This window comes from Phascolarctos cinereus, unplaced genomic scaffold (assembly GCF_003287225.1).
Source record: "Phascolarctos cinereus isolate Bilbo 61053 unplaced genomic scaffold, phaCin_HiC Scaffold_726;HRSCAF=1367, whole genome shotgun sequence".
In the NCBI taxonomy this organism is placed as follows: Eukaryota; Metazoa; Chordata; class Mammalia; order Diprotodontia; family Phascolarctidae; genus Phascolarctos; species Phascolarctos cinereus.
In genome coordinates this window covers 257,472,734-257,494,465 of record NW_027556098.1, presented here as the reverse complement: position 1 = coordinate 257,494,465, position 21,732 = coordinate 257,472,734, and the positions used below count along the sequence as shown (strand labels likewise).

Sequence of the window (21,732 nt, the reverse complement as noted above, 5' to 3'; positions counted from 1 at the left end):
AAGCCAGATAAAACATGTTTAGTCTAAAAACAATTCTGGAGAGTATCAATTGATCTGTTCTCAAGCAACATCTCTGCAGATCCAAAGTCCTGTCTGCTGGGTTAGACTGTGGTTTTCACTGAGTCAATGATTAAGGTGAGCAGAAGGACAAAGTTAATGCAAATAAAGCAAGTGACTTCTACAACTCAATAAAAGGCCATTAAAATGTTTATATCATAAGAACACCATATATTAAGAATGAATCACAGAATATAAAGTATGTCATCAGGAAAATAGACAGAGGAAGAGGATACAGGCAGGATAAATGCTAGCTGGTGGGGGCAGGGTTAGCACTTACCTCCCAGCCCACAATGGACACTTGCCAGCGTGCTATCTTGTCTATGCTCTCTAACTTGCGTTTGCGCTCGTTGATTAAGCATGCTACATTCTTCATAGTCTCATATGCTGCCTTTATATTGTTGTAATCGCTGAAAAAGGGGAGGTTGATTTTAATAACATAATATTATGCCAAGGAAAAACAACAGCTGCTAAGATAGTCACCTAAGTCACCAAGGCTCAGTCACAACAAGACTTTGGAGCAAATGGCAAGTAAATAGTTACTGTTTTCTGTTTTGTGGTCAGTCCTGAAAAGGCGATAGTCTGCAGATACTAAGTGAGCTGACCGAGGGACTGTAATTCAAAATCCTCACCCACAGAATGCATTCATTCATTAGCGACAAAGCCACATGAATGAAAGTGAATTCCACCCAGCAATAAGCTTTTTTCACAACAAGCATGCATTTTTCTTCTCAAGAAAGAAAATTTGGTTTTGTTTTGTTTTGTTTATTCTTTCAATTCTATTCCATTATACAAAATACTGTCAAAATCTTCAACTCTTTAGGGGCAAAAAACCCAACACTCAGCATCAGCAAATCACTGATAAACTGATCAACAGGAATGAGATTGCTTTCTGCAGTTTGGCACAGAAATGCAAATGTTCATTTGACTCTATGTGCAAGCCTTACTCTACAGTGTCTCCTGTGCATTCTGATCAAGGCAAATGAAACTTAACTGGCTTCACCCCAACCAGTTTCCAGCTTCTCTTGGCAGCATGTGGACTGGAAAGGGAGTCATAAGAATCATGAGTTTCAGTCCTGGTTCTCACATTTGCTATCTGGGTAACTTCCCTAAGTTTTCTCATCTGTGACATGGAGGTAACAACATTTGTACGACAAATCTCACAGACCTGTGAGGAAAAACCATTTTGTATACTTTAAAACACTACATACATGGGAGTATCATTTGCTATTTGTACCACTTTATAAAGGAGCGTAGGTCCTGGAAGAATGGACAATGGAATTCTAGTCTGCACACAGGCTATACAATGCATTGGCATGGTCCACATTTTTAAATGTTCTCCAACATTTTCAGACTGTACAGACACAGCTCCCAGCCTCCTCCTAGGGACTAGAAGCCCTGGGGAGATTGGAGGGGAGGGGAGGGAGGAGGGGGAGCTAGATAGCCAATTCTATTGTCTATTTACAAACACAATAAACAGCATAGCTCCTGGGAAATCCCAGGCCCTTTTCCCACATAAACACTGCTGTCAAGATAACTGTTTTCTGAGTGAAATCAGCAAGAGTACAGAAACAAACTCAGAGACCAAGACCAAAAAAATAGGAAATTAAAAACAAAAAGACAAACTGTAGCCACAGAAATTCCCACAGTAATGACCAAAAAGGAGGGTTTTTTCCCCTACAGTGATAAAGAATAAATGCAGAGGATTCATGTCTCCCCACCATCTACATCTGTTCAATCTACAAATCTCTCTAAGATCAGAAAAGCAGCCAAGTTCAGTCTCTTTTGATAATATGATAGATAAACTGCCCGGTCTGTTATTTGGTCATGGATGACAGTAGAGGTCCTTCTAAGAGAAGAAACTTCTCATTTTTTCTTTCCAAATGAGGTTTTAAAATTTGGCCAACATTGTACAACACTAAGGATTCAGAGGCAAGAATTTAAAATGCCTGCCTTCTTTCCTTCTTTTCTTTCTTTCCTTTCTTCTTTCCTTCTTACCTCCTTCCTTCCCTCCCTCCCTCATTTGAGAACTAAGTATCCCGTTGTTCATTTTTGGTAGCAGATATCCCAGAATGTCTCTTATCAATTTACTATGTCCTTCTAGGCATCTTTCCCATAGTTTCCCTTTACTTTGCCATTCTGGAAAAGTTTCAACAATGGAAGTTTAGCCAATTGGGAACTTATAAACTCCCCAAATTTATTATTCACATGAGAATTTGCTATCTTTTCCAATGAGCTTGTTTTCTTTTTCCATAAGGAAAAAAATAACCAAACAATTTACCTGACTGCAGCATTTTAAAATCAAACAACTTTGAAAGATTTAAGAATAGTGACCAATTCAATGACTAGTCTTGATTCCAGAAGATAAATGACGACCACTGAGACATATATTTTCAGACAGAGCCAATGGAGGAATTTGTTTTGTTTCACTCCGAATCTTTGTGACAATGGTTTTGTCTTTCTTTTTCCTCTCTCCTGCCCTCCCTCCCCACTGGGGGAAGAGGAGAGAGGGAGAAAAAAAACCAGATTTTTATTCATTGAAAATCAATCAAATTAAAATTTTAAAGAAGTAATGGTTGACTTCTTTTTCTTGCTATATATAGGCAAACTATTTCCTTTATTCCATGTTCTTTAAACCATTTTCACATCAACTCTCACTTGAGTCCATTGTGCTATATTCAATTACTGCTTTGCTTCAACCCAAATCTAATTTCAAGAAGGGGAGTATGGTTAGAGAGAAGATAAAAGAGTCAATCCCTTCTTTTGTATCTGGCAAAGCTATGCATTGAGGATAGTTAATTTGATTACTTTGCTGGAGATAGTCCTTCAAAACCAGAGCTATTATGCTTTTGTGAAGTAAGCATCCGGTAGATACAATCCCCTCCCTCCCACTTTTCTTACTGCAGCCATAAAGGTTACACTGTCAATGCCTAGTTATACTTGATGGCCCAAGCATAAGGATAGTGAAGCCAAAGACAGGCATTTGACCACTCCTCTCCTCCCAACAAAAATTATGCTAGCTATAATCAGTTGGATATCATGGCCACTGAGATTTCCTCTAACTCTATAATACCATGATCTTACAAATGTGTACTGTGGCTTGCCAGGAGAACCAGGGGAGAACCTGTGCATGATTCAATAAAATTAACCCATCATTAGTGCTTGGAGGCAAGTGAAACTCATGTCCCACTGTGGTGAATTGTCCTTCATTTCAGGTTCCCACTGGTGTGGCATCTTTTTTATAATTATGCCTGTGGTTTCTGTACAGACACAAAAAGGGTTTACTGTTGCTAGTTAACAAGGCACATCTCTTTAGCTCTTATATGAGGGCTCAAAAGACTCTAAGTCGAAAAGAACAATGAAAACTCCCAGGACTCAAGGGGGGAGGCAGAAAAAGAAAACAAAACAAAAGAAAACTCTGTGTGTGTGTGTGTGTGTGTGTGTGTGTGTGTGTGTGTGTGTGTGTGTGTGTGTTTTTTTTTTTCAGTTCAGTAGAAACTAAGCATCAGATGATATGGATTTTCTAAATAGCCAGGAAAGCTCAGTCAGTAAATTAGCCTGGAGTGAGAATAAAAATTGAGGACCAGAAAGTCCAGAAAGCTCTCACACAACCAGAAGGCTAGACTGTGTGGATCAAAGCACCCTGGTGCTAGAAAGAGATTTTTCAGGAAGACAGCCATAATCATCTCGAACTAGGAATAGGAAAGTGGCTAGACAGAGGTATCTAAACATCAGAAAGATATGCTCTAATTTAGACTCTGTATCTACTTCATATCTTTAATTGCTTATCTACAAATAGTTTATATCTTCATAAAATCTCAGTATTTATGATAAGTAAGGTTTATTGCAATTAAGATTGTTATAAACAAAAATAGTAAAACATGATAAGATTGGTGAGGGTGTGGGAAAATAGACTCTATTAGATAGTTGTGGGGACTACAGACTGGTACAAATCTTTTGCAAAATAATCTGGCAATAAACAATGAGTCATAAGAACTACTCATAGCCTCTGACCCAATAATCCTTTTGCTGGGGCTGTATCCTAAAGATATCATTAGAATGAGAGGGGGGAAAAAAAAAGATACTTTCTTGGTAGAATTATGAACTGGTCTAATCATTTGGGAAAACATTTTTTTGAATTTTGGAAGAAAAGTGATTATGCTCTTTGGCCTAACAATCCTACTATTGGGCATGTATCCAAGAAAGTCAAGGACAAAAAGAAAGTTTCATACGTATTAAAATATTAATACTAGCATTTTTTGTGGTTAAAAAACAACTGGAAACAAAGGGGGTCACCACTGATTCCAAAATGGCTAAGCAAATTTTAATATATGAATGTAATCAAATATTGTTGTCCCATAAGAAACAATGAATATGCACAACTGAAATTGGAAAGATTTATGCGAACTGATGTAAAGAAAGCTGAATCAGAACAATATTCACAATGACTAAAATAATGTGGATGAAAACAACACAGCTGAACTCATATTAAATGCAATGACTGAAATGAAATATGAACACAATTCTGTTTCCAAAGGATAGAAAATAAAATGCTCTCCTCTCATAGGATAGGGAATTGGGGTGGGGGAGGGAGAAAGGGTGCTGAATATAGCAGACATGGTTGCTAAATTGATTATGGAGTGGAGAGAAGAGGGAGAAATTATAGAGAAATTATTACAATGTAAAATGGCCATTTGTATCAGTACTTTTTTTTTTTAAAGAAAAAAAAGACCTAGGTATAAAAAAAAATTTTTAAGAGGAAAAACTAACAATTGGGAAATGGTCAAATAAATTATAGTATATTATTATAATGGAGTATTATGACACCATAAAATGAATAATATAAAGAAATATGAGAAGGCATAAGCAATATACGATCAGCAGAACCAGAACCATAGACGGCCTATAATTATATTTTTAAAGAAAAAAAATCAACAGATCTTTATATGTACAAAGATATTGATTATGCATATTTATTACAAGAACTTTTTTCTTCCCAGTGCGGTGGGGTGGGAGGGAAAAAAAAATAGATGTCTCTTCATTTTTTAAAAATAGAGAGGTGTGCAGGGGTACTCAGGTGTGAAATGCTTCACATACTTTCACTATACTATTAATTTTACTTAACTGTTTTCTTTCAAGAGACCTCACACAAAGTAGGAATAATCAGTAAATGTCTGCAATGTAAAAACAAAACATATCAATAGAAATTTTTTTTTAAAGTGCAAAGACATATTATTAGGAATGGAAGAACAAATGTATTATTTTTGTTTTTGTTTTGATAAAATAGAGGTAATAATCTTTTTTTTTAAAGCGTAAGTGGTTTAGATATTAAGAATTTTACTTGGAGATTTAGTCCATATTTGGTTTATTTATTTCTTAATATTGTTGTGAATGTTGTTTATTAACAATAAAAGAAAATTTAAAATCTTTAGGATTAACCTAGGAGTGTGTTGCTATAGTCAGGGTACAGGAGATAAGGGGCAGGGGAACTGGGAATGGGAATTGTGGCTTCTCCTTTCTTAGCTCTCACGTGATTAACAATTTGAACTACAAAGGACTTCCCAAGTACTTCTTGCAATTTAAGTTCTTTTCTTCTTGTTCCATGTATTTCCTATAAATAATAGTGATCTTCAAGTACAAACAGGATTGCTGTGACATTTTTATTAGCCTTGGATTTGGACAGAAGTCCAACAAAATCTGGAGGCAGCTAGTTGGCGCAGTGGATAAGAGTGCCAGGCCTAGAGTGAGGAAGATGCCTCTTCCTAAGTTCAAATCCAGTCTCAGATACTTATTATCTGTGTGACCCTGGGTAAGTCACTTAACCCTGTTTGCCTCAGTTTCCTCATCTGTAAAATAAGCTGGAGAAGGAACTGGAAAACCACTCCAGTATCTCTGCCAAAAAAACCCCAAGTGGGGTCACAAAGAGTTAGACACAACTGAAAAACGACACAACAATGACAACCAACAAAATCTAAAAGTGCCTAAAATAATTAACAATAATAATAGCTGATATTTGTATGGTGCTTTTGAGGTCTACAAAGTGCTTTTTGATCCCATAACAATGCTGAAAAGTAGGTACTATTGTGATCTAGGTGATTTGCCTGGGCTCACACAGCTCAGTATCTGAGGCTGGATTTGAAGCCAGGTTTTCCTTCAAGATTCCAGGCCCAATATTCTATCCACTCAACCCCTCACTACCTCTAATAAGTGACCAAAAAATGATTATTCCAAGTTTCCCCACCTGTGCTCTTGAGTGGTGTACTTCAGTAACTCAGCTAGCTGCAGAGGGTATTTGCAAATCTTCTGAACGGGAGTCAGGAGAAATCCATCGATGGCTATGTCAATCATCTGCTGAAGCAGGCGGCAGGCTTCAAAGAAGTGCCTGTACTTGCCCTGCTTCATCAGGTTCGAAAGCTCCAGGCAGGCCCCAGGATGGTTGTTACAGTATTCAGAATAGATGGCAAAGCCTTCTTGCTGTAAAGCAAAAGCAGAATTGGATTATAAAGCCGGGGTACTTGGCAGAATGGCTGAGGAATGAGGTGACCACATTAATGACTATGGTGGGCATAGTTAGTCCTTTAAACCAGACGGCACAGCAGATAGAGTGCTTGGCCTGGAGACAGGAAGGCTCATCTTTGTGAGTTCAAATCCGGCCTCAGACACTTACCAGCTGTGTGACCCTGGGCAAGTTACTTAACCCTGTTTGCCTCGGCTTCTTCATCTATAAAATGAGCTGGAGAAGGAAATGGCAAATTACAGCAGTTATCTTTGCCAAGAAAACCCCAAGTAAGGTCAAGAAGAGTTGGACATGACTGAAACAAATGAACAGCACAACAAACCATGGCACTTCTATATACTACCTTTGTGAGCCAGGGGCAAGCCAATTTCCTTCTCCAAGTCTGTTTTATCATTTATAAAATTAGTAGGTTGGTCCCTTTCAATTCTAAATATTGGGATGCTATAAACCTTTATACTGATAACTTCCATATCTTCAGTCCATCCTGACATCTCTCCAGAACTCTGGTGGATATTACTCTCTGAATGTAATGCCAACACATAAAACTTAGCATGTCTGAAAATAAACATTTCATTTTCCTTTAAAAAATTGATACCACTGTTCTTCTAGTAACTTGGTCTTAAAACCTCGGGGTCATCTATGATTCCCTCATTTCCTTCACCTGTGACAGTCAATCAATCAAATCTTGATGATTCTTCCTTTGAAATAACTTTCACATCTATTCCAGTTTATTTTCCTGGTATCATTCTAGTTCAGGCTTTCATCCCTTCGTGCCTAGATTCCTGGAATTGCCTCTCTCTAAATGCTTACTCTGCCCCAAATGTTACTGCGTATCAATTTATCATGTACACCACTACCAGATTTATCTTCTTAAATTCTGCTATCAACAGATCACCACCCCATATTCCACAACTTTCAATTATCTACCAAATAAAGTCTAAACTCCTTAATCCAGCATTGAAGGTCTCCCTAATTTTGTCCCAAGCTACTTTCCAGTGTTATCTTCCACTACTCCCCCACACGAAATTTGCTCCACTCAAACCAGTCTATTCACAATCTCCTGATATGTCATATATGGTATGTCTTCTCTCTTGCCTGTTATGCCTCTAGTTATACTATTCAACTTACTCTGACTATTCCTCCCTCACCCTCATTCACTCCAGCTGTTCAAAACCCAACTGAATTTCTTAAGACTCATCTCAAAACATTTATGTGAAGTCTTCTCTATTCAAAAACAAAAACAAAAACTCTTTACTAGCTTTAATCAAAAGACCTGACTATCTAATTTGCTAGCTGTATAGCCTTGGGAAAATTTATCCATCTGGGCATACTGAATGGCAGATCACTTCATCATCCTTGCCAAGAAAACCCCAAATGGGGTCACAAAGAGTTGGACAGGACGGAAACAACTGAAACAACAACAAGACCCACCCCTGTGAAAACTTTCTGATCAGCCAGAAGTGAGCTTCTCTCCCTTTAATTAAAGTACTTATTGTCTTATAGCACTTATTCGACATGTATTATTTATAATTTTATGTTCTAAATGATCTTTCCGTACCTAGGTACCTAGGCTATACAGTCCTTGAGAACAGGGACCCTCCTCTCTCATAGTAACTACCACAGTACATAACACACAGAGGTACTTAATCTATTGACTGATCAACTAATTTACAACCAATTTGAGTATAAAAATATTACTGCCTTGGAGGCCATCCAGTCCAACCGTATCAATTTAGAAATGAATAAACTGAGGCACAGAGGTTAAGTGTTTTGCCCAGGGTCATACAATTAGTAAATGTCTGGGGCAGGATTGAATTAATTTTCCTGGTTCTAGGGTCATTACCTTATTGATCACTCCATGGATTTGGAATTGCATGGTATCTTAGAGGTTGTCTAGAGCAGAGTGGCCCAAAGCCAGAATAAGATTAAAATGTAATTGGGAAATGTTTAACAAATAAATAAAAATATAATACAACACTGACAATGTTAATTTGTGGTTTTCTAAGTCAATATATCACTGGTAGGGATTTGTTCCTATTAGAGTTTGATCTCACCACTTTAATTCAGCCTCGCTCATTTCAAATGAGCATATGGAAGTCTGGAAAGATTAAGAGCCTCACCTAGGGTTACACAAGTAAAAATTCAAGTAGTAATTTGTCAAGGTACAGTCTTTCAGATGGGGGTAGGGAGCAAGTATAACATTACCCTTTAGCTAGGGAGGGCAGATTATTGCCCACCTACTTCCCTTCCTCCCAAAAAAGGATCAGCCAGATAATAAATTATTTAAGTACATTAGAAACAACTTTAGGAAATAGATTTTTATAGTTCATGTCAAGATAGAATATTCTTTAAGTTTAAGGAAGAATCATACACCCATCCATGTATGGGAGCAAGGTAGGCCTCTAAGATTTTAGGTGCTTTCTGAAATGAGGCAGAAGGGAGAGATCCCAATGCCAAAATGTAGTAATTTATGATTTAATATTGACCCACCACACACTTCTTAGAGAAAAGATCCAGACATAAGCACTCTATACTCGATAGAAATCTTTCCAAATGTGACCCTATAATCTCTGAATTCATCAAGGTAGAAAGGTTTTTATTTATTAATTTTTAATGAACTCAGAGTATTTCATTAGATTAAGAAAAAAGTACTTTTTACCATTGTACCCTGTATGAACTAATCATTGTATTTAAAAGAAATTATAGCTACATGCCATGAAAATATAACCATCTGTATAAATGAACAAGGCCTTCTCTTCTTGGTAGAGTCAAATGTTTGGAAACTACCAATGCTATATTAATTAGCTAAACAGTGACATACATGTTGAAGAAAGCAGGATCCTATTTCACTCAGATGAGGTTCTTCTTTATTGTATTGCTTCTCAAGATCTTTCAAGAACTTCCTTTGGAATTTATAAATCTCTTCAATGTTTCCAAAAATGGTACCCAACTGGGCAACAGTGAACATTCCTGTATGTTTGCGACACTGCCGAATATAACCCTGAGGGGAAATAATGTATTTTTGATTAATTTCGAAAGCACTTCCATTTAAGTAACCCTTCTAAATATTCCAACTGTCCAGGCCTCAGGGGAAAACCAGGGTCTCTTCTCTAGGTTTACTGTGATAATACTATGTACTCAGTTAGGGACCTCTTAAAAATTTTCACAAATAACTACAGAAATGAAAAAAAAAGCAAAGAAAATAATTTAAGGAAGAGCATAAAAGTTCCAGGTCAAACCCTAAATTTGCTTGATTTCCAGGGTAAGAGCTCACAATTTCTATTGTTGTCTTTCTCTGAATTGTTCAGACCACCAGTTTTCTATCTCAGACTAGAGATATAAATCTATTTCAGACTAGAAAATTTGTCAGAATATATGATATCCTCCCCTGCTAAAGAGCCAGTTCAACTGTTCACTACTAATCATGACAGCTAAAAAAGAACGAAAAGCCTAAGGGTATCCAACAGATGTTGTCCAATTATTCCATCACTAAATTTATAACTTACAACATCACTTGTTTTATAGCACAAATATTGATCTTTAAGAATAAGAGCTGGAGGGGGCAGCTGGGTGGTGTAGTGGATAGAGCACCAGCCCTGGATTCAGGAGGACCTGAGTTCAAATTGCCCTCAGACACAGAACACTTACTAGCTGTGTGACCCTGGGCAAGTCACTTAACCCCATTGCCTAGCAAAAAAAAAAAAAAAAAAAGAATAAGAGCTGGAACACTGAGATCCTAAGTGACACATGGCCCATATTTGTCAGGGACAGCATTAGAATTCGTTCTCCTGCCCTTTAGTTCAATTCTTAATCCACTATATGCAACATTCTTTCTCATGTATTCAATATTTATCTCTAAAAGAATACACTAACTGTATTACTTTATGATGCCTTGTTTTTCTCTGCAATCCACATTTTCCATTCCTAAACCCATAATGAAAGTAAGGTCTGTAGCCATGTGCCAATCATTTATAAAGAAAAACTGTTTCTCAGTAGCAGGTCAAACACCAGCTAACTATCATTCCATGCAGCAGGTAAGCCAGTTTGTAGATGGGGTAACTTGATCATCTCAGCTGGCAAACAAGTCACTTCATCTCTGGGGATTTTAAAATCCTCATCTGTAAAATGAAGGGTTTGAACTAGTGGATGTCTAAGGTTCCTTTCAGCTTTAAAATGCCATGATCCTATGACCTATGAGTGATTTTAGAAGTCCAGTTCTAAGACAGATCGATGAATAATATACTTTAAAAAGGGACTCCAATAGCCAATATAAAAAAGACAACTCCTTAAAGCAAGAAATCTTATGGTAACACTTGGTCCAATCACCTTCTGTAAAATTAAGTCTGAAAGATTCAATGGGGCCTGCTAGTCTACCTCACAGATGTCTTTGAGATGCTTGATATAGACTCGTTCAGTGTTCATGATCTCTTGTATGACATTGGTCCTCATCTGGTCTTTGTTTTCTGAATGTTTCTGGCGGTGCTTCCCAGCTTCTGAATCTCGCTCTTCACCTTGAGTGCTGCTGGAATTCTCTGAGATTTCTTCCTGATTGACTCGTAACTGCCATCCAAACAGAAGAACAGCTGGGTTAGAAGAAAAGGACATTACAAAACTAAGAGCCACTTAACTTCTATTTCTCTATCATAGTGAAAATAGCTTATGAACATTGGTAGAAAGCATTATACTCAGCGAAGTTTTCTCCAGTCCTCTTTGTTTTTACCTGTGCTATAATGATAGTATAATTGATATCAGGTGCATTTGTGCCTAGGGAAATATAGTGGTAGTGTGAGGTCAAGGCCCATGTCACATGTCAATCCTTAGTAATTTATCACGCATAATAGCTACTTGCTAAGTGTTTGTTGAATTGAATGTCTTATTTTCTATTATAATTAGAATTTTAACTTGCCTATAATTTTTTTAATTCCAGGAATTTTATGGATATAAATTATAAAAAATAAATTACAAGGTATCCAATCCTAGGGACGACGAGATACAACAAAATGTCCTTTAATCTTTACAATGCTTTGCAAATTCCTAGAGACAGATATACCCTTCAGGTACCTCTGATGAGTTTCACGTTTGCATCACTCTTCTTATTCCTCCAATGGGGTCTACTCTCCTCTGAGTTTTATTTTGAACTCAGTCTAGTTAATTCAATTCATTTAAGGAATAGAGGATTGGGGCTGGATCTGTAATTTCAATTATATAGGAGGTTCCCTTTACCAGTGTAGTTTGGCACCTTCTCTGCAGTTTATAGTCTTAGAGACTTTCCTAAAGCTCTCAGAGGTCAAGTGACTTGCCCAGGGTCACAAAACCAGGGTGTGTCAGAAATGGGACCTGAACCCTGCTCCTTCAGGGTCTGAGGCCAGTTCTCTATTTATTATGCCATGTTACCTCTCAATTCATTTAAACATTTTTTAAGGACCTACTTGGTACAAGGTGCTATGTTACTAGTCTAATTTCTTTTCATGCCCTAGACCTATGGGCCCTACAGGAGTAGATAAGGATAAGTAGAAGAAAATTCCACCATTGCTAAGAATTAAATTTTGCTGGGGGAAAAAAAACAATTATCAAACAAAGAAGACAAGTAGAAGAGGAATTAGGTTTGTTCTGTGTGTCCCAAGAGGGCAGAAATAGGAGCAATGAAGGGGGCAGAGTTAGGAATTTAAGGAAATATTTCCAAATGCAAGCCCTGTCCCAAAGTCCATTGGTGTGGGCTCTCTCCTTATCGGTGGAGATGAATTCTCTGCTCTGTTCGAGGAGCAGGACAGAGTTGGAGACAGCGGGGGAGCTACAGCCTTCTTCAGTCCCCTTCAGGACTCTTAGAGCTTCGAGTTGATTAACTGCAGAATCCTGGCTTCCAGTTTCAAGAGCTGAGGTGGAAGAGGCCAACCCCACTCCAGGTCACTGAAGGAAAAGACTCTGGAAAGACACGAGAGGAGCTGGCAGTCTCCATCATGTCCCTCTCCCAGACTGCCATAGTAGAGACTCCAGAGAGTTTCCCTTTGAGTGATAGCTAGAACTTTCTCTCTTGGTTGAGCTGAGTTACCTCATGTCCAGTGGGAAAGTTGCTTCACTCAGTATTGTCTGGTGTATATTCTCCTTTATATACCTTCTCTGATTTCTGCCTTGCTATGATCACTATGTGTTCATTGTGGAACTGGTACGTGATCAGAAAAGGGTCAAACTTTGGATATAGACTTGGGGTCTTTCTTGACCCGAATAATGATAAAATAATTAGAAATTAGCTTGAACCTGATCATATCCCCTAGTCTAATAATATTTAAGGGAACAGATAGATATAATTCTAATGAGTACTTCCTCTTTCTGAGGAAAGCAGAGTGCCCTCTGGCCCCAACTTTGTGCTTCCCCTCCTAGCAGGAATGAAATTCTCTCTTGGGGAAGGATGGGAGAAGAAGAGGCCAGAGATGTCTATTTTGTCTCTCTTCATGTCACACAACAACAGTCTTGCTACAGGCAGGCCTCTCTACACTTGAAGTCCTCCCTATACTAACAATTGCGGTCATACAAAGGGCTGCTTTGCAGGGAAGTGGGTTGGTCCACTCTCACTGAAGATCTTCAAGCAAAGGTTGGATAAGCACTCACTGTGTATGTTGCAGGGAATTCTTGTTCAAGATAAATGTGGGCTAGAAAGCCTTTGAGGTCCCTCCCAGTTCTGGAAATCCGTTATTCCAATTCTGTCATCCAAAGATAGAAAATGGTATACACTTACCCTGACAAAGCTAGCAGGAAACCAGGCTTCCTTGTCCTCATTCCTGCCCCACCACCAGTCTTTATTAGAGGCCTCCAGTACTTGGATGACATCTCCAGCTTTGAAGCCAAGCTCCTGATCATCCATGGTCACATGATCCCACAGAGCTTCTGCACAGACCACGTTGCCATCGCTGATTAGCTAAACAGAAGACAGAACCACACAGTTAAGTGTAAAAGCAGTTATAACTTCCTCAAGTACAGGAATCTCATCCTATAGTTCTCTTGCATCTTCCAAACCATCTACCATTGTGCTGGATGTCATAATTGGTGGTTGAGTCTACAATAGGATTTGAGACCCTGTTTTTTGTTTTGGTCCAGACCTGTGATTTTATTGGTGTAGCAAACTCCTGGTAAGGAAACTGTTCTCTGCTAATGCAGACCCACAACTGCTCTACAGCTTAGTCTAAGAGAATCACTTGAGGGCAGAAGAGGTTATGTGATTTCCCTAAGTTCACAGCCAGTGGGTACCAAAAACAGTATTTGAGTGTCCACCTGACTCCAAGGCAGTTTCTCTATTCATTAGACAACAATATGCCATAGAAGACTGCAGAAATAACACTAGGAAGAGTTTCTCATACCCACTTGAAGGATTTATAAATCCCCAAATAGAAAATCTCATTGACTTAGGGTCTCATTGACTTAAACACAAAGAAAAACCTGGAGGTTAAGAAAAAATGGCACCAGAGCTCCAAAATAAGATATAACAAAGTCCAAGTTCTGGTGTAAAAATGTATCAAAGAGTACACATTTTACTTACAAAAGATCTCTACGAGGCATTAATCAATATGTATTGAATATTGTTCAATATTTTAATAAGTTTTGTTACCTGGTATCTTAACCCCTAATAAATTAAATTGGGTAAGAGGAAGGCATTGGCAGATAGCAGTTTTAAAAAAAAGATGAGAAAAAAGCCTGATTGCAAAGAAACCAAAAATGTTATAAAATCAGTACTCATCTATAAAATGGGGATAAGAACAATACTTACCTTGTAGTGTTGTAAGGATCATGTAAGATATTTAAAATGCTTTGTAAACTTTAAAGCATTATATAATTGCTAGCTATTATTATCTCTCATCTGTAAAATGGAGTAATAATATCACCTACCTTTCAGAGCTGTAGGGATAAAATGAGATAATATTTGCAAAATGCTTTACAAACTTTAAAGTGCTATATAAATGCTAGTATCATCATCATCATCACTCCTGGTACCACTAGGGCATGCACATTACAATGACTTCTGTTCATAGTGACAGCCTTGAGTCATCAAGGAAAGATTTAATTATATTCTGTCCATTCTGGGTCCCCCCCACAATTTGTTGTCCAGTTGCTTCAGTTGTATCCTACTCTTCATGACAATAGTCGGGGTTTTCTTGGCAAAGATACTGTATTGGTTTGCCATTTCCTTCTCCAGCTCATTTTATAGACAAGGAACTGAGGCAAATGGGGTTTCCTTCTCCAGCTCATTTTATAGACAAGGAACTGAGGCAAATGGGGTTAAGTGACTTGCCTAGGGTCACAGAACTAGTAAGTGTCTGAGGCCCGATTTGAACTTAAATCTTCCTGATTCCAAGCCCAATGCTCTATCCATTGCTCCAAGTATCCCCTGCCTCCTGCTCCCCAAGTACATTCTATTTAAAAAATATATATATATACATGCATGTGGTGTGTGTACATATATATATACATATATATACATATATATACACACACATATATATATATACATATATATACATATATATATACACACACATATATATACATATATATATATATATATATATAAATATGTTCTTAGGAAAATTTTATGAGAATTTGTTTAAACAAACAAACAAAAAATTCTTTGGTGTTTCAAAGGCTAAGTGTTAGGTACCCAGAAAATTCCCCTAGGCATAATAGCACCTACCCTATTGTCCAGCCATGGCAGGTAAATGAAGTGTCATTGTTGTAGGAGTTGTTTAGAAACCTTAACGTGGTTACATGATTATAAAACCAGCACAGGAGAGAGTGGGATTCTGAACTGATGATGAATCTTAAATAAAATACTTGCCAACTAAGGAACAAGATTCTCCCACAGTACCTCATTGATGGCTAGCTGTTCTCCCCCGGGCTGTAAGTATCTGGAACTGGCTTGACAGAGTTCTTCATAACTGTAATCTTCCTCACTTCCATTGTCATCAACTAAGGCAGACGACTCTGTAGTTCCTTCTGTGGAAACTGAAACAAAAGTTGCCATGAAAGAATGAATAGCTCACCAAAGTAAGCAATAACATGAAATCACAGCTGAGATTTATACCAAGTGAAAATAAGCATTGGGGTTTTTTAGCCATAACTCAAAATATAAGAAAATTTGACTGATGCTGTGGGGTGAGGGGGGAGGGAGAGGAAATAAGCATTTATAAAGCCAGTCACTAAACTACCTCTTTCTACAAATATTATCTCATTTGATCCTCACAAAACCCCTACTTTACAGTTGAGGAAACTGAGGCAAATACAGCTTAAGTGACTTGCTCAGGGTCACATAGCTAGTAAGTAGCTGAACCCAGATTTGTATCTAAGCAAAGGTTACAATTTCTGATATGAACTGATGCTAACAGTTTTCTTCTGTGAGAACTGGACCATTTCAGGTAGCATATCTGACATTACAAAATATGTTATTCTGTACATTAAGAAATTTCCTGAAATTATGTGGGATGAAACTTGACAGCTGAAGGCCCAGAGTATATCTAACGAAACCCAAATGTGCAGAGTAATATCCCCAAGTAATATGTTATTTAGCATTAGGTAAACAAGCAAAGCTATTGGCAGGCAACAAAATTGTGCTCTTCAGATCAGACATTTATTTGAAAGGTTACAGACTTGCCAAGATTAAAAAGGTAGTGAGTGAGTACCACCTGAGAGGAAGAGGCTGGCTGGCTGTCATTTCTCAAAGAGTTAATCCAAATGAGAAAGCCTGGATTTAATGTTAGGCTTATGCCACCACTTCAAGAAAGTCTTGCTGCTATCTTCAAAGGACTGAAGCAGGATGTTTGGTTGTCCCACTTTCACAGCATAGTGCCCTATTTTGTTGCTGGGGGAGGTAGGCCACTCCCACTGAAAGTAGTCCTGCTACAGAAAACAGGAGTCTTTAATTACATTAGTTCAAGCCGCTGGCCTCCCTCTGTTCTACTTGGGCCAGCTAATCTGGGCTTTTCCTTCCACCTCCTTTCTGGGAGAGGCATTCTGGCTACGTCCACCAACCTAGGTGCTATGGCCTACAGGTAGCTTCAGTAGGCCCCTTAAGCCTCAATGAGCTTTGGTTAGCCCCATACACCTCTTTTCTCCACGTTATTTGAATTCACAAAAGTTACACTGATATTTTCAGAGGAGAAATTAAAGTATCCTCCCATCCCAGAAAACCTCTTAAAGTATTAGATACTGCTCCACACATAATTCTTTCTTTGGGAAAACAGGTTTCTAGTCATTTTATGCACAGAAGGAAGCATTTATTCTCCCAACCAGCTTTCAGAGGCAAACACATTTGAAGTTGATGGAATTCAGAGTACAAAAAACCTGAGGGAAAATGGGAAAAGGTGGAGATTTGCACCAGCAAAATAGCAGTGAACACTGTTGACAACAATGGCATGATTCTCATTTGCCAGAATATAAAATACTTTGCTAAGCACAGATAGGAGAATGTGTGAAGAAGAATTCAGTCCAAGTAAACTACATGGATTGTGAAAGACACAAAGCTGCAGTTAAAACCTCCTCTACAAAGAAGGAGGAAAAGTACAATAATAATGACTAGCATTTATATAGCACTAAGAGTTGCAAAGTGCAAAGATTTTCAATTACATGTATTATCTCACTGATGCTTGCAATAAGCCTGGAGGTAGGTGCTACTGTCACCCCCATTTTACAGATGAGGAAACTAAGGCAGACAGAAGTTAAGTGACTTGTCCAGGGTCACAATATAGTGCATGTCTGAGGTAGAATTTGCATTCAGGTTTTCCTGACTCTAAGTCCAGCACTTTATCTACTAATCCGTGTGTGTGTGTGTGTAAAGACACAAAATATGTATAAATATTTAAACTAACAGAATGAAAAAGGTTCACTGAAGCAGGAAGGTTTGTCTTACCTAACAGAGGCTCTATTGCTGTTTACAAACCCTAATAGTTACCCTCAAGAACTTGGGGTAACTATTTTTAATTACTTTTAATTTCTCCAATTAATAAGCATTTATTTTCTCTCCCTCTCACCACTTCCCCTACCACCCTACGTTGACAAAGAAAAAAAAAAGGAAAAGGAAGCCCTTGTAACAAACATACATAGTCAAGCAAAAGAAATCCCCTCTTTGGCTGTGTCCAAAAATGAGTGGCTCATTCTGCATACTGAGTCTTTGGGATAACTATAAAAATATTCTCAGCACCCTGGGTTAGGAGTCTAGTTTGGCACTCTCACTCATTAAAGGGGGGCACAAAATGCCAGAATCTTTTAGCTTTCAGTAAACCCTGCTTTGCACTGTTGGGCACAAAATTTCTTTGCTATCATACATCAGTAGCAGTTAAAGCAAGAGTATATACCACCTTCTGAAAGCTCAGGGAAAAAAATCAGAGCCTGGGCCTCCTTCTACAGGTAAAAGCACTGAAAGTGACAAAGAACCATTTCCCCAGGGGAAAGTCTCAGTTCTTTACCATTTGATCTATTGGCTGTTGCCACAGAAACTGGTAAGGAAAAAAAAAACCAGATATACATGTGTAGTAGATAGATAGGTAAATAGATAAAAATTTTCAGGAGAAAAAGCTAGAGGCAGTCATGTATAATTATGTCAATCACAAGAAATCAAATGCCCAAGTTAATTTATGATCACAGAACTAGGAGGAATCTCAGAGGTTATTTGCCATCCTTAGAGGCTATATCTCATTGTGACAAGGAAACAGACTCAGAGAAGGTATGTGACCTGCCCAAGGTCACAAAGGTAGTAAGTATCAGGATCAAAATGGGAATCTGGGTCTTCTAACTCTCTATACAGCACTGATTCCACAGGACCATGTTGTCTCTGGATTTCTCACTTTTCCCTCTAAAAGGCAGATGAAGATGCTTTGGAGCTATAGATACAAAGTCCTAACACAGTATTTGTACTGGCATAACACAAGCCTAAAATAAGTCATCATATTAATTTGTTAAAGGGGAGCAGAACTTATGATTGCTGAACTGGGCTGAATGGATGGCCTTGTCTTATGCCATATACACAGTGAAGGAGAGACCACATAGGATTACTTTTCCCTTCTGCAGTGATTCATCCATTGGTGTCAGCAGGGGAAAAGATCTGCTCCTAACACTTTCATGCTTAAGCAGAAGAGAGGGGAAGAGGAAGGAAACAAGCATTTATTAAGTGCCTACTATGTGCCAGGCACTCTGCTAAGTACTTTACAAATATTATTTCATTTGATCCTCATAACAACCCTGTGAGATAGGTGCTATTGTTATTATTCTCATTTTACAGTTGAAGAAACTGAGGTAGACAGAGGTTAAGTGACTTACCCAGGGAAACAGCTAGTAAGTGTCTGAGAACAGGTTTGAACTCAGGTTTTTCTTGACTTCAGGCCTAGTGCTCTATCCACTGTGCCACCAAGCTGCCCCAGGTCCTTGTCAATAATCCCCCTCTGGGGTTTTACCTCACCCATAATCAGCAAAAAGAGACAGAAATGGGTACACAAGGCAATGCGCACATGTAATTAGGGAGGGTCATGGAGGCGAGAAGTGGGAGTGTCCGATCTGTCTTCCTCCAACCCCGCACATGCCAGACCAACAGCACCCGGGCATGGCATGGTTCATTGTTCCTTGTTCCTCCATCCAGCAAAGATGCTGGCAGAGTGACTCTGTGAGATATCATGGGATCAGCTTGGGGTTCTTCCAGAAAGGAAAGGATGAGAGGGTATATGATTTGTAAATGCTGAAGAATGACTCTAAGGAGTTGCAACTGTGGTGCCCCACCATGGTGGCAGATTCTCACAGGCCAATGTGGTATGTTATACTTTCACTGGGCTGATATGTGAATACGATTAGGAAAACGCCTCTGATTAAGAAGAATCATGAAAGAGATTACTAAAAGTCTACCATTTTTGTCACAGTTCCCCCATTACTGGAGATTCTCAAGCAGAAGTCGGAGATAATATGTTGGGGTGTTGCACAGTACATTCCAGTACACAGACAGCTTGGTCTGACCCCATGTCCTCTGAGGTTCCTTCCGTCTCTAAAATGCTATGATTCCGGATGCATTCATTCATTCATTCATTCAATATTTATTAAGTGCTTATACTTATTAGCATTTATTAAGTATCCACCTTTCATCTACCCTGTGCCCATCTTGTATGTACTTTTATCTTTGCCGTTTTGTCTCTCTCTCATTAGCCTATAAATTCCATGAGGACAAGGATTGTTTTCCTTTTCTTTGTCCTCCCTAATGCTTAAAATAGTGCTGGGAACATAATAAGCACTTAATAAATAATTATACATCGTCCTAGGAAATGGGAGTAGATACAGAGAAGAGACCAAGTGCCTGCCTTCAAGGGACTTACATCATCAATTATTATGTATTAGTGCTATAATCATTAGTCCGTGGCAATAGTTCTAAAAATTTACAGATCTTCAAAGGAACAACGGCCCAATGCAACAAGTAACAAAATATTCAACTATAACATCCAAAAGAAAAGGACCACAATAACCTGCAGCCCAGTGTAAGCAGCATGCCAACGGATTTCGGGCGGCCCATGAAAAATATAGAGGATGTTTTCCTCTACATTTTTCGTGAGCTGCTCAAAATCCTCTGGCAGACTGCAGGTTGTGCAGACCTTCAATAGAACACAAGCTCCTTGTTCATGTGATTCCCAGGAGAATTATGTATCTTATACAGTATTTCTGATTCCCTATTTCCTTTGCTCTTTCCCTTCTTTCTATCAACTAACAGTTAACAACCCTCCCCCACCTCCACCCCCAACCCCAAGCCCCTTGCCCAGGTTCTTTTCAAATTTGGAATACTTCAACAAGCTCCTTCATTCCTATGGCTTTAACAGTTCAAGCAATAACAGTTAGTGTTTACATAATGCTTTAAAGTTTCCAATTGAGTTTTCTCAAGGGATTGCAACATTGTGAAGTAAGTTAGTATCACTTCTCATTTTACAAATGAAGGAAATGTGGCTCAGTGAGTTTTGTGACTTGCCTACAGTTGTACAGAGATGAAGTATCAGAGCCAGAATCTGAACCCAAGTCTCTTGATTCCAAGTTGAGTATTCTTTTTAACCACACCACACCTCACTGCTCAATACAGATGATTCTCGAAGCTGTATTTCCAGTTTGGATTTCTTATTTGTGCCTGTAGTTTCACCTGACTATAGGACATCTTCATTTGGAGGCCTTACAGTCACCACAAACTTAGAATGTTCAGAATTAAACGTATTTTTCTGTCTTCCTTTCCTCTCCTTCATCCATCCCCAATTTTGACAAACTGGGTCTTCTTTCCAACTCTACCACTTCTGTCAGGGTTACCACCATTTTCTCAATTTTCTAGGCTGGGAATCATATTCCCTTCTATTTCTCTTTTTGTAGCCCATTCATCTGTTGCTTCTTTTGTTGAATGTTTTTGGATTTACCCTTTCTTCTCCATTCTATTCCCACATCTGCTACTTCTTAATCTAAGCTCTCATTACCTCATATCCAGCACATCAAAACATTACCCAGCTAATCTCCCTAATTGTACTCCTTCCCCTCCTACTCACACTGCATTCTTCTTTCAGCCTAAAACAGTACTTTCATCGTAACACTCCCAACAAAATCTACAGTAGATCCCTCTTATATCATGTCCAAAGGCTTCTCTCCAGCATTTAAGACTTTCCCTAATGTGGACCCACCCTGTTCATTCATTCATTCATATATTCACTCATTCACCCACTTGTTCATTTATCCAAAAATTTATTATTAAGTGCCTACTCCCCAGGCTTGTGCTAGACAATGGCAAAAAAACCCCCCAAAAAACACCTTCCATATACAACATACACAACTACTCCTCAATACTTTTCCTATGCTTTAGTAAAACATGTATTATAGTTGCCTTTTCCCTTCTATTACATGCTCTCCTATCCCCCTAAAACCACGTAAATATTATGTATCCTTAAAGGTCTAGTCCAAGGGTAGGAAACCTGTGGCCTTCTAGGTCCTTGGGTGTGGCCTTTTGACTGAGTCCAAGTTTTACAGAACAACTTCTTTTATGAAGGGGATTTGTTCTGTGAAGTTTGGATTCTAGCCTAAGTCTGATACCTTCCACAAATCTTTCTCCAGCTACTCTAATCTACACTGATCTTTCTCCTCTCTGAATTCCTAAAGTCACTATCAACTTAATTTAACAA

At 38.5% G+C, this 21,732-nt stretch overlaps 1 protein-coding gene across 7 annotated transcripts in view; it reads right to left on the bottom strand.

Annotated features, from left to right (window-relative positions):
• SPATA13 (spermatogenesis associated 13) overlaps positions 1-21,732 on the bottom strand; it is a 148,944-nt gene that overhangs the window by 13,717 nt on the left and 113,495 nt on the right. For all 7 annotated transcript variants that reach the window (XM_020997166.2, XM_020997167.2, XM_020997163.2 and 4 more), the window contains 6 exons: positions 15,429-15,565; positions 13,308-13,487; positions 10,949-11,134; positions 9,396-9,575; positions 6,299-6,531; positions 338-467 (listed from right to left, as the gene is read on the bottom strand). In XM_020997166.2, coding sequence (XP_020852825.1) covers positions 338-467; positions 6,299-6,531; positions 9,396-9,575; positions 10,949-11,134; positions 13,308-13,487; positions 15,429-15,565 — 1,046 coding nt within the window. The remainder of the gene's footprint in view (positions 1-337; positions 468-6,298; positions 6,532-9,395; positions 9,576-10,948; positions 11,135-13,307; positions 13,488-15,428; positions 15,566-21,732) is intronic.